The sequence below is a fragment of the Tinamus guttatus genome, unplaced genomic scaffold (genome assembly GCF_059628265.1).
Source record: "Tinamus guttatus ecotype Peru unplaced genomic scaffold, ASM5962826v1 Tinamus_guttatus_pri_ptg000464l, whole genome shotgun sequence".
Taxonomy (NCBI): Eukaryota; Metazoa; Chordata; class Aves; order Tinamiformes; family Tinamidae; genus Tinamus; species Tinamus guttatus.
Window position 1 is genome coordinate 592,376 of NW_028288998.1, and position 12,558 is coordinate 604,933.

General features: G+C 37.2%; 1 protein-coding gene across 1 annotated transcript in view; it reads left to right on the forward strand.

The window, feature by feature from the left end:
• Positions 1–12,558, forward strand: part of ADAMTS19 (ADAM metallopeptidase with thrombospondin type 1 motif 19) — a 139,872-nt gene that overhangs the window by 44,301 nt on the left and 83,013 nt on the right. Inside the window, exon 7 of the mRNA XM_088532682.1 lies at positions 5,502–5,545. Coding sequence (XP_088388808.1) covers positions 5,502–5,545 — 44 coding nt within the window. The remainder of the gene's footprint in view (positions 1–5,501; positions 5,546–12,558) is intronic.

Genomic DNA, 12,558 nt, shown 5'->3' on the forward strand with positions numbered 1-12,558 from the left:
TTGCAAACTTTTGCTGTATTTACTGCTTTTCCTTATGACATCAGGAACAGATATCAAGATATCAAGAGAGAGTTCATGGGAACCTCAGCAGTTCTTACTTTTGTGTATTTCTTAATGGGATTTCAGGTACAGAAAAAAGCATGTAAATATGCAAAGAACAGAAGGAAAAGGAAGCATTAAAAAACTCCCATTTATTTGTCACAGTTTTAAGAATTCTATAATCTTTATCTTATCTGTTTAAAAAATCTCACTAGTTTTACATAATTCTCAGGCTATTTATCTTTCTCTTCTGTCTTTCAAGGTGTCCAAGAAGTTGACAATATTTGTAATACTACATGTGAGAAAAAACTGCATGGCGTTACCTGTACCTGTCAGCTTGCTCTGTAGACTGCAGCATTCAGGCTATACATGTCCCATTCAGTAATGTCTTTCACTCATACTGTTGTAACTCATGCTGCAATATTCCATTACAGGCACCTCAGCATAATTGTAAAACTCTTTTTCATTTTCGAAACTGATTTCCTAACATTAAATGGAGTAGGCTATGTTATTTTTATATTTGATTAGTGTTATAGATAAAAAATTGGGACAATCTTGATATAAAATTGAAAACTAAAGGCAGATAATTTGTTTTCTGATGATAATTGCTGCTATGGTTAATTAGAGACATGACTCAATTCTTATTTATATGCCATTTCAGCTTTCAGCCATGAATCTCTTTATACCCTTTACAACTAAAGAGCTGTTAGAAAGCTCCTCCCTATGTAAATACTTGTAGGCTGCAATCAAGTTGCAACTCATCTTTCCCTTAGATTAAGAAAGGGAGCTTTTAAGCCTGTTTTCCAGACATATAATCATTTTCATAGCTCTTTCCAGACCTTTTCCTGTTTTTCAAAGTGTTTCTTTGAAGCTTAGTACCAAAATTGGCCACAGTAGTATATGAACAGTTGTTGCTAGCAATACTGCTATCAGTACTCTGCATCAGTGTCCAAGGAGAATTTTTGAATGCTTATCTTCCTTTTTTTTTTTTTTAATGTCTTTTCCTTTACAATCTCTGGTATGGTTTGTGGGTCTAGTTCTGGCCATGGCAAAATACAAACTTTTAAATGAGCCATCTGGAAAAAAATGATTTGTCCTTTGCATTCTGGTGGTCTTCATTTCAGTTGCAAATGTTAAAAAGTTGTGCTTTCCTGTTTTATTTGAGATCACTGTTCAAGACAAATACCAACTCTAGATTCTGTGAGACTCCATTCAAAACCACCTTCCTTGCCTTTCTAATTTGCATTCCTTTTTCTGTTTTGAGATCCACTACTTCCATAATCACTTCACTTACTACTCTTTTAAGCTGCTATTTTTCTAATTGTGCTGGTACATGATCTATAGAAGAAAACCGATTCATATCATCGTTTTTAAACCTGGTTCAAGAACTTGGTTGAAGAAACAAAATATTCTGTCAACTACTAAAATATTTGATTATACTGTTGTCATATTTTTCTAAAATCCACAGCACATTTGAGGTTTATGCATGCAGTTTCTGAAATAGCAACTATTTTAAGATTATTTGTTTATTTGAACAAATATTTTGTTTATTTGACTTACAATGTATGATTTTTCTCATGGTTGGCAACTTCCAAAATCGATTTCCATGTAATATATATTTTTTAAAAATTGCATCAGTTGGTTAGCATGTTTCGTAGACTTAGTTTACATTAAGTTGAACTCTCTTCAGAACATTCTGTAATGTGAAAAGTCAAGTGCGTTCACACTGCTGTCATTTTTTCACTTAGTACAATCCAAATTAAAGCATTTTTATTATAGCAAAAATGTTATTTGCCAAGGTTGGCCACTGTTCTATTTAAAACCCTTGCAATTTGTGAAAATTTGCTTGGTAATTAAAACCTAAATCTCTTACGCCTTAAATTAAATAAATAAAGGTTAATATCTTAGACCTTGTATCTATGGCAGAAGGAGGAATTTTGCTTGAAGTATGCGCCATTGAAAAGTCTACCATTACCTTTTTCAAAGTTAACAACGTTAGAGAAGTTAGGAAACTGAAAATAGGGTGAAAGCCGAAATAAGGATATAGTAGGCTGTTAAAATCCACTGTCTGTGCCCCCTGTTTCCATATGGGAGGAAATGAAAAAACTGTTTGGACAGGAAAGAGGTCTTTGATTGGAATGCCTAAAATGAGTATTAAATTTATCTAAAATGACCAATTGGTGCAAACTGTTCACAAGAAGTAAGTCTGATTTCTTCATTATTCTTTATACATCCTCTACTGTTATGCATTCTGTTGTATATCTCATCTACATAATGAGATACCTTGTATTTGGAAACTATATAGTTATTTTTTTTTAATCCTGAAGATTCTCTATAGGGCTGTAAGTAATTATTTAAAAATTCACAAACTTAATATGATTTCTTAAAACAGTGGAATAGTAGTTACCCATTCTTGCTTAGAATTCTTTTCGGCTGCTAGCCAGTTTATTCAAGTTAGGAAATATGTCATAAATCTCATTAAAGCTCCTCTTTTCTCTCACTTGCATAAGGGCATGTTTTCCCTTCTGTGTGCATGCTAAATAACTGTTAAGAGTAAAGGAAGTCTGTATGTTTTAACTACAGCTTCGAGCTTTAAATATCAGCTTTAGAATTATTTATTTGTGCCACATTTGTGACAAGAATGTCAATCTAATGCAAAAAATAGGGTATTATTGCTAAGAAAAGGGAGGAAAAGAGCTAAGGCAAATAACCTCAGCACTTCCTTTAGGGCTTTTTAATGTGCTCTATTGCTCTGCTGGTACAATCTAATACTTTGGAAGTTTTAATATCCTCTTTTGCATAGTTTCAGCATGCCAATTGAATCCAATGAATAATAGACTATGAACTAGTGTGTTTTGTATCAGTAAAGTGCATTTAATAGTAGTGACGGGGTGGAGGTAGGCATAAGTATATAGATGTATTTATGTGTGTATATGTGTATTTATATATATGAATGTATATACATGCACACACGCACCGACACACATATAGGCATAATATGATATATTTAAGTTATTTGTAGGAGTTAGAGAAGAATTTATGTGCAAGTAGGTCTAGCTTGAGCTGTAAATCTTTGCTAAGTAACCTAGTCTTATAGGTATGTAATGCTTCTTCATAATTGAAAATTAATGAAGGTATTACATTTTTTTTCATTGTAAAAAAGGAACTGGCACTATAGCATTTCCTTCTTGCCTCAACTCTGAGGTGCATAGTTTGACCACAGGTGGAGTCAACCAAGAAGGGAAAACAAAACAAACAAAACAAACAGCTCAATATATGAGAAGGAAAGTATTACAGAAGCAGAAAAAGAAAGGATATTAGTACCTTTAAAATGTCAGATGGCCACCTCTTAAATTTGAAAGCATGCCTTCTCTTTTTGACTTGTAACACTGGTTGGTATTTATGGTAGTTGTTTGTGTGTACATGGGAGATGGGTCTGTGTCCTTGCATTGTCTCTACGCATGTTCTCTTGCTTCACCACAAGTACCATATTTCTAATTGTTCTGTCATGTTGCTTAACAATACAATAAGTCCCTTGTGTGACAGCACAAAACAAAGACTCGGGTTACAACCCAGTGCATTAATGCAATTCACTGCAGGTCTGAAAAAAAATAAAAGAACTTCCTTCTGCATCTGATTATAGTTTCTTGTTTACCCCTTTTGGCTCCAACACTAAGGCTCATCTAAGTGGATTCCCAGCATTTCTTTATCATTTTATTCTGAGGATTAGTTCCTAGTGTTGTTGTTCTGCTTTTCTGCTTGGTAATTGTCTGGCCGTGGAGACTGCAGAATCAAAAGCGCTAACGCTATGTCTCTGGCTGTGTGGCCTTTAACAAGTGTCAAAAATTTGCCAGCCTCTGGAGATTGCTTCTGGGCCTAAGTCACTATGTGGGAATAGTCTGTGGGAAACAAACAGAAAACAAAAGGCCCTTGGAGTAGTTGCGTTTTGAAAAAATGGTAAGTGTGGCAGGCCTCCTTAAGCACCAAACAGTTCTTACAGATGCAGGCAAACGTTTAGTTACCAAATGTTAACACCCATGTTGAGAATTTTTAGAAAGAAAGCTAGCTTTGATTATTTGGTACTGTTCCATAAAAAAGGCAAAAATTGTGAAGGAAAAGTGAGATGCAATCCTAATTTGTACTGCTTAACTGACTTCTAACTCCAGTGTTTCTTCTGCAGCTCTGATTACCTGATTGAATCTTAGTCCTGTCTTAATAGGTTAAAAAAGCTTAATAAAGGGTTAGGTCACTACAGTATCCTCTGTTTACATTATTTGGAGCATTCTAGATAGGAAAATAAAGGAGCCTTATTCGTGGAAAAATACATAATAAGTAATTCAACATTGGAATCAGAGAATCCCTATATAGAGCAATTCTTTGTAGGATAGATATTAGTTATCTATTAGTTTCAGATATTAGTAAACTTACACATATCTATACACACATACCTATACATATGTATCTAGCTGGATTCCACAAATGGAATAGAAAGATGTGGTGTCTCTGGCCCATATGCCAAATTAAAAATAGAGAGCCTTATTTCTTGGTGCAACAAAAGAGCAAGAGCTTCTTTGTTTGATTCTTCACCTGAATAAAATTCAGGTGAATAATATTTTCCTTAGATGCAGTGCATTTTTTTTTGTTCTATGCATATCATCAGCCCTATCCTTTGTTTTAAATTAACATGTTAACATGAGTTTTAAAATAAGCATTCCATTAAAAGATGCTTTTCCAGTATTCTTTGATAGCTTTCTCATTAGCCTCTGAAGACCGATTCAATAGATATGAAATCAAAATGGATCATAAGCAGATGTTGTTCAACATAGGGATAAAATGTTTATTCTGATTGATGTAGTTAAACCATCTTATAGAGCCATGATGGACTAAAAACTGGGCCTTTGGCAAATGAGCTGATTCGTAAATTTTCTGCTACAGTAGGGTGGATGCCTTCGCAGAAATGCACATGTTTATACCATGTTTCCTTCTAGTCCTTTTTACCATTTTTCTTATAAGGACAAAAAATGCCTGTAATCTGTATAGAGCAAAGATTGTCATTGTTGCTTCTGAATCTGACGTTAAGCATTGCAGATGCTTTTGTTTCAAATGAGAGAAAGACTAACTTCTGCAAGGTTCTGAGGATTAACTGTAGACTTACTACATTTAAAGAGAATGGAGTAGGGAAAAGCAGGACTTACGTACAATTCATCTTAAATATATAGTATATGTTTTGTCACCTGACTACTCATAAATGTTTTCTGAGGTTAAACTGATTAAGTTAAATTAAGTAATTAAGTAAATTAAGCAATCCTGGCTTTTGCTTCCCCATGATCTTTGCAGAGATAATGGAGTTCTGTAGTTATTCACTGAGCCATACAAAATATTTGGAAATAGGTCACAGAGTCACTACCAATATGATCATTTGGCTTGCTTAACATTTTTCTTTTTCCCTTTCTCAATTCTAGGAAGGATTTCTGTGTTCATAAAGATGAACCATGTGATACTGTTGGTAAGTAAATCTTTGTAAGAGAGTGTTTATATAGACAGCTTCCTAAAATGACTGTTAAAATATGTGAAGCTAAAGGAATGCAACAGCATCTGTGTTGAATAGTTTTAACTAGCTAAAATGCAAAAGTTGTCTAAAATCCACCACTTTGTTATATTTGTTATATTCATATACACTGCTAACAAAAGAGTGTGTGAGAGTGCTCATTTTTTAACAAACTCTTTAAAGCTTTATTCTTTTAAATCTCACTGAAACTTTAATACTGGACGATTTTAACGCTCTAAATATTAAACAAGGATCGCAAGCTAAGTGAGGATGTTCATTATGTATTTAGCATGCAGTGGATTTATCTTTTGGTCAGATTTTGCCTATGATTTTGTTAAAAATCCTCAGATTACACTGTAATGCAGTGGAGTAATACAGATTTTATTAACTATGTAACTTTTCAGACTAATCAGTATGTGAACTGTTATGAGAGGTACTTCTGGCAACCACAATTTAGTGAGTGCTAGTTTCACAGGGTTTATCTACGGATTGTCGTTAATTTAGTTCACACTCTTTTCAATATAAGGTCCAGGGGGAGAGGCAGAGTTGCCATGTTGAGCATGAAGGATTCAAACTTATTTCTGGTCAGAGTTGGTAAAACTTTTATTCATTCAATGTCCTGGCGTGTTTTTGTACCCTCAAATTTCGTTTGACTGATGGCAACTTGTGGCAGTTCTTTAAGTAGAAGTTTTCAGAAACCAGTTTCAGCAAGATTAGGACATCAATCATGGATTGCCTAACTATTGTAGTCCATAGACAGAGATTTTTTTTCCTCTTTTTTTTTCTTTTCACTTGTTTGATATCAGCAGCAAAGATTTGAGAAGGATTTTGATATGAACTGCATTACCTTATCTTTTTCCTAGTCTTCTTAACTGCTTCAGCATCCCAAGACTATGTGAGCATTTCCAAGGAAGAATTCAAAACAAAGTCTTTTTAAATGAAGAATATTTCTAAGTAGAAGGTTTTTCACAGCAGTCAGTGATTCAAAATGAAGACAATTTTTCCACTAATTGATGCCTTGTTCTTAGATGAATTTTGTATATGTGTTCACATGTTGTCTTCTGATGGGAAAAATCTCATAAAGCATTTTCACCTGCTGGGGAAAAGGGGAAGTGATCTGAGAAGAAAAGCCTTGACAATCTGAGCAGTGTTTAAGTTGAAGATCGGAACAGGCGAAATATAAATCAGGATATATCCATGCTGACCTTAGAATGGGAAATAATAAATTGTTGCATAAAGGATGTAGATTGTCTGGATTTTGAAGTCTCTCAAAGCAGTGATTCTTGTGAATTATTTGATTCAAAGAGATCAGAGCCATCAGGGTGTTGGGTCAGGATTCAATAATGGATTTATTAGAATAGGCTGGTATCTGAATTTCATAGATTAAGTGAATGAATTCAAAGGATTTGAATTGAAGTTGAACCTTGGAGAGAACAGAATGACTATTCACTGCCAAATTTGTCCCTGGAGTGCAGTAAATGAGGTAAGAAGATGAACCAGCTGAAGTATCAATCAATCACATTCTGTGATGAGGAAGTTTGGATGTAACATAAGACTAAGGCAGTATATTGGTCATGAGTATGCAGAAGACTATGGGTTTGTAGTATTTATACAACAATGAGCAGACTATGTGTCTGGATAGTTTGGGATTTTTGTGGAGTGACTTCCTCACAATGGATATAATTGGTTAGTGTTTTCTTATGGACTAGAAAGATACTTCCAAGTATCTTTGTGTAGTTCTGCCCACATGACTTGAATTGTGAGGCAAAATCCAAGATCATTTGTTTCCATTGTTACAATAGATACTACATGAATATAATTTTTAGTTTTCCATGTGATTGGATGAAAATACAGTTTTGAAATATATGCTTTCAGGAGGGACAGCTTTGACCTCTTCAGAGACCCACTTGGAAGGATCCCATGGGCTAGGGCTCTAGAAGGAAGAGGGACCCAAGAGAGCTGGTTAATATTCAGGGAGCACTTCAGGATGCACTCAGGAGCAGTGCATCCCTTTGAATAAGAAGTCAGGCGGGGGGGCAGGAAGCCTGCATGGATGAGCAAGAAGCTGCTGGCAAAACTCAAACAGAAGACGGCATTATACGGAAAGTGGAAAAAAGACAGGCTCCTTGGGAGGAATATAGGAATGTTGTCAGGGAATGCAGGGATGTGACAAGGAAAGCTAAGGCACAATTGGAATTAAATCTGGCAAGGGATGTTAAATATGACAAGAAGAGCTTTTTCAAATATATTGACGTCAAAAGGAAGATTAGGGAAGACAAGGTTCTGCTGGTGAATGGGGTGGATGCCCTGGTTACGAAAGACACAGAAAAAGCAGAGTTACTGAATGCTTTCTTCGCTGCAGTGTTTACCAAGGGCAGCTCTCTGGAATCCCAGACCCTAGAAACCAGAGAAGGTGCATGGAGAGAGGAAGACGTGCCCTGGCTAGAGGAAGATGGGGTCAGAGAGCACTTAGGGAAACCTGACACCCACAAATTGATGGCCCCGGATGGGATGCACCCCAGAGTGCTGCGTGAGCTGGCGGATGTTATTGCTCAGCTGCTCTCCATCATCTTCAAAAGGTCCTGGAGAATGGGGGAGGTGCCAGAAGACTGGAAGGCCAATGTCACCTGGGTCTTCAAAAATGGCATGGAGAACCCAAGCAACTAGAGGCCAGTCAGCCTCACCTCCATCCCTGGAAAAGTGATGGAACAGCTCATCCTGGCTGTTGTCTCCAAATATGTGGAGGACAAGAAGGTGCTCAGGAGTAGTCAGAATGGACTCACCAAGAGGATATCATGCTTAACTAATCTGATAGCCTTCTATGATGGAATGACCAGCTGGACAGATGAGGGGAGAGCGGTGGATGTCATCTATCTGGGCTTCACCAAGGCTTTTGACGCCGTGCCTCACAGCATCCTCCTGGGCAAGTTCCAGAAGTGTGGGATAGATGAGTGGACAGTGAGGTGGTTTAAGAGCTGGCTGGATGGCAGAGCTCAAAGAGTTGTGATGAGCGGTGCAGAGTCTAATTGGAGGCATGTAGTTAGCAGTGTCCCCCAGGGGTCAGTCGTCCATCTGATCTATTCATCAATGGCCAGGATGAAGGCACAGAGTGCTCCCTCAGCAAGTTTGCTGATGATATGAAACTGGGAGGAGTAGCTGATACCCCAGAGAGCTGTGCTGCCATCCAGAGGGACCTGGACAGACTCGACAACTGGGCGGTGAAAAACCTCATGAAATTCAACAAGGCCAAGTGTAAGGTCCCGCACCTGGGGAGGAATAACCACAGACAGGCTGGAGACTGACCTTCTGGAGGGCAGCTCTGCAGAGAAGGGCTTGGGTGTCATGGTGGACGACAAGCTGACCATGAGGCAGCAGTGTGCCCTCGTGGCCAAGAAGGCCAATGGGATCCTTGGGTGCATTAAGAAGAGCGTCTCCAGCAGGTCGAGGGAGGTGATCCTGCCCTTCTCCTCAGCCCTGGTGAGGCCACATCTGGAGTATTGTATCAAGTTCTGGGCTCCACAGTACAAGAGGGATGTGGAGCTGCTGGAGAGAGTCCAGCGCAGGGCTACAAGGATGATCAGGGGCCTGGAACATCTGCCCCATGAGGAGAGGCTGAGAGAGTTGGGCCTGTTCAGCCTGAAGAAGAGAAGGCTGAGAGGGGATCTGATCAGTGTCTATAAGTACCTCAAGGGAGGCAGTGAGGAGGATGGTGCTGGCCTCTTTTCAGGGGTCACCACCGATAGAACTAGTGGTAATGGCCAGAAACTGAAGCATTAAAAGTTCCACAGGAACTTAAGGAAAAATTTCTTGCCAGTGAGGGTGACAGAGCACTGGAACAGGCTGCCCAGAGAGGTTGTGGAGTCTCCTTCTCTGGAGATCTTCCAAACCCGCTTGGACACAGTCCTGTGCCACGTGCTCTAGGTGACCCTGCATGTGCAGGGGGGCTGGACTAGATGACCTCTAGAGGTACCTTCCAAACTTAAGCATTCTATCATTCTATGGTTTCAATTGTGTGGACCCATGCTCATTATTAAGTAGTTAATCTCTCTGAAACATATATCAGCCATCATCCCTGAACTAATTAAGGAGGAATGTTCAAAAACTAGGAGAACTTTGTGCCTTTTTGTTAGAGAGAATATTTAAATCATCTTACTAGAACGCATGTATTACATCAGTATTTTTAGGCATACAGCTTTAGACATAAAGACATGAGAGTACCTTAGAGGGCTGGGACAGCTGTTTTGGTTTAACATCTTGTTTTTGTGATCGCTGTCATTAGGTTCTGAAAACCTCAAATTTGATTTTTAGGCTTAGATTAGATCATATCTGAAAGTTTGTTAAAAGGTAAGCAGGAGTACTTTGATTTTACTGTAGATCTTCATATAACACATTTATATGGAAAGGGAGACACATTCCAGGAATGTTTAAGATGTTGTAAATTACAAAATTTGCCAAAGAAAGTAGATGAAAAATAATAATGCAGTATCAACTGAACAATTCCCAGCTGTCCAAAGCTTGAAAAAAAAAGAAAAAAAAAAGGCAAAAGAAAAAATAAAAGGAAAAAGAAAAAAAATGAAAAAAAAGAGAGAGATTCATCACAATACAGCCTTTTGTTTACTGTAAAGAGGAGAGGAATAAAGCAAATGGCTGAAATGTTAATGTAACTGTCCATGTACATGATACAGTCAAGGTGTTCTTTGTAGCACATGACACAATCCAGAAATGAAAGTCACAAGAAAGAAACAAACATTACAGGATAGGTTTCGTTATTAGAAAGGATAGTCATGTTGGATCATAGTTCTTCTCAGTGATGTATACTACACAGACAATTACTAGATTTATTGTTTACTCATTAAATGCCAAGAATCACAGTTTTCAGACTAGACATGAGAACCCACTTAAGCCAGTTGGACTATGTGCCTGTATTCAGTTACACAGAAAATTTTTTATGTATTGAGGTAGCAAACAACACTTTTCTCTGTGTTTCGTGTTGTGTTCTGCTGTGCATGCTTCAATTGTGTGCTTGTGTACATGGCTGTGCATGCTGCAATTAGTACTTTTTTCATTGCATCTTGGAATAACAGAGTGGTTTATATGACGATTTAATGCCTTAAATTGACATTAACCAAGAACCTTGTCCACCAAAAAAGTTTACTAAAAATCAAAAACATATGTTGTAATATCCTTCAAAGATATGTTTGCTGTTGATTTCAAAAGAAAATAGCTGATACCAGTCTTCCAAATATTTCTGCCCCTGGTCTTTCGGGTGGACATTTTTTTACATACTGATGGAAAGAGTTTTTTAAGGTGTTTGTGAAATTTTAAATTCTTAATCAGAGAAAGCAACCCAAAAGAATAAACTTTTACTTTCCTGAATATCTTGGTGATCAAACAAAAATGGCATGAACATTTCATTTTTTTTCTCATTTTGAGAAGTAGGTAGAAATGTAAAATACAGTATTTAAATGACATTTAATTTCCTGAAGTGGTTTGAAGTTTAGAAAATATATATATATATATATATATATAATTTTATGCTCTTTAGAGTTGTAGTGAATATCATGCTACTGCTAAAAGCTTTTGTAAAGTCATAGTGTGGACATGAGTGTTGTGGGGCTAGCTTCTTAGTTCACACTATGTAAATCCAATGCAACTCCAATTAGTTCTTTCTCTGACTAATCACAGATTTCTGTAAAGCAGTAAGCCAGAATCTCATGTGGCATAAATCAGCATAGATCCATTAATTTCAGCCGACCTAAGTCGGTTTCAGTGTTGTCAGTCCTTTGGACTGGAAAATCTCAAGGCTATTGCATTGAGATCAAAATTGACCAGGCCTAAGTGTTTTTTTGCTTCCTGTGGTAGTTTGACTACAAGGCTCTTCTCTTCCCCCGTCCTCTTATCTCTTACTGCCTCACAGAAATGAAGTCCTTTTGCTCCCCTGATGATCATGACTCTTCTGTAACATAACAAGCAGCTTCTAGCCTTACTTGATTATTCAAACATTAGTGACATATGGTATTTTTTTTTTTTTTTAAATGTAGGTTTAGACTGGTAAGCACCAATGATTCTTCTTTCGCCGTTAATGGGTTTTGGGGATCATGGTGTCTCTGTCTTCAAGAGTTTTTGGTAGATTAGTCAAAAACTGTCTCATGTTTCAGATTTTGGAATACCTCGCTCCACTGCAGGTTGTATTTTATAGTTATATTTTATATTTAAGGTGGTCTGGATTGCTTTATTTTTATTTTTATTTTTGATAGATAAAATTCTGAGTGAAATAGCTGTTTCCTTCCTCGAGCTATTTCTTAGATTTTATTAAATGCCTTTAGATGTCAAAATTAAAAAAAAAGAGCCTGTATTAAAAGTAAAAGCATAAAGTCATTGTAAACTGCAGCATAGTATATGCTGTACTGATTTTATGTGTACATCTTTTGATATTCTAATATTTAAGTATCTAAAAGAAGCAATGATTTGTAGAGCAAATGGCTGATGGATCATTACACAAAAGTATTAATCCGAGTATATGGAAATTAATAGATATTTTCTCACTCACAGAAAGAAGTAACCTGTTCTATGTTATGGTGCGGACCTTCTAAATTGCTTTAGTTGTTTGCTGCTAGCTAATGTCTTCTGTAGTATTGGTGAATTATTAGTGTGGAATGTTGTGGTTTAAGGGGCATGTTTATAATGATAGTGATTCATGTTGGCATCAGCTTGGAGTCACGTTGATTAGGAGAAACTGAGAGAATGATAGTTTCTAAGGGAGTCTGCAACTTTTCAGGAGCTGCCCTTCTTGGAGGCTGGGCGCTGCCTTGGTTTAGCATTCCAATGCCTGCTTCTCTCTTCTGCCCTTGTGCCAGCGAGAGGTTTCAGCAGATCCCAGGACAAACATATAGTTGCATTTGGTTGCGTACTTAGCTAGCTGTTTAGTTTTCTTTGTTGTTCCCATCTAGCTCAGGATTTGCTTCAAAGCT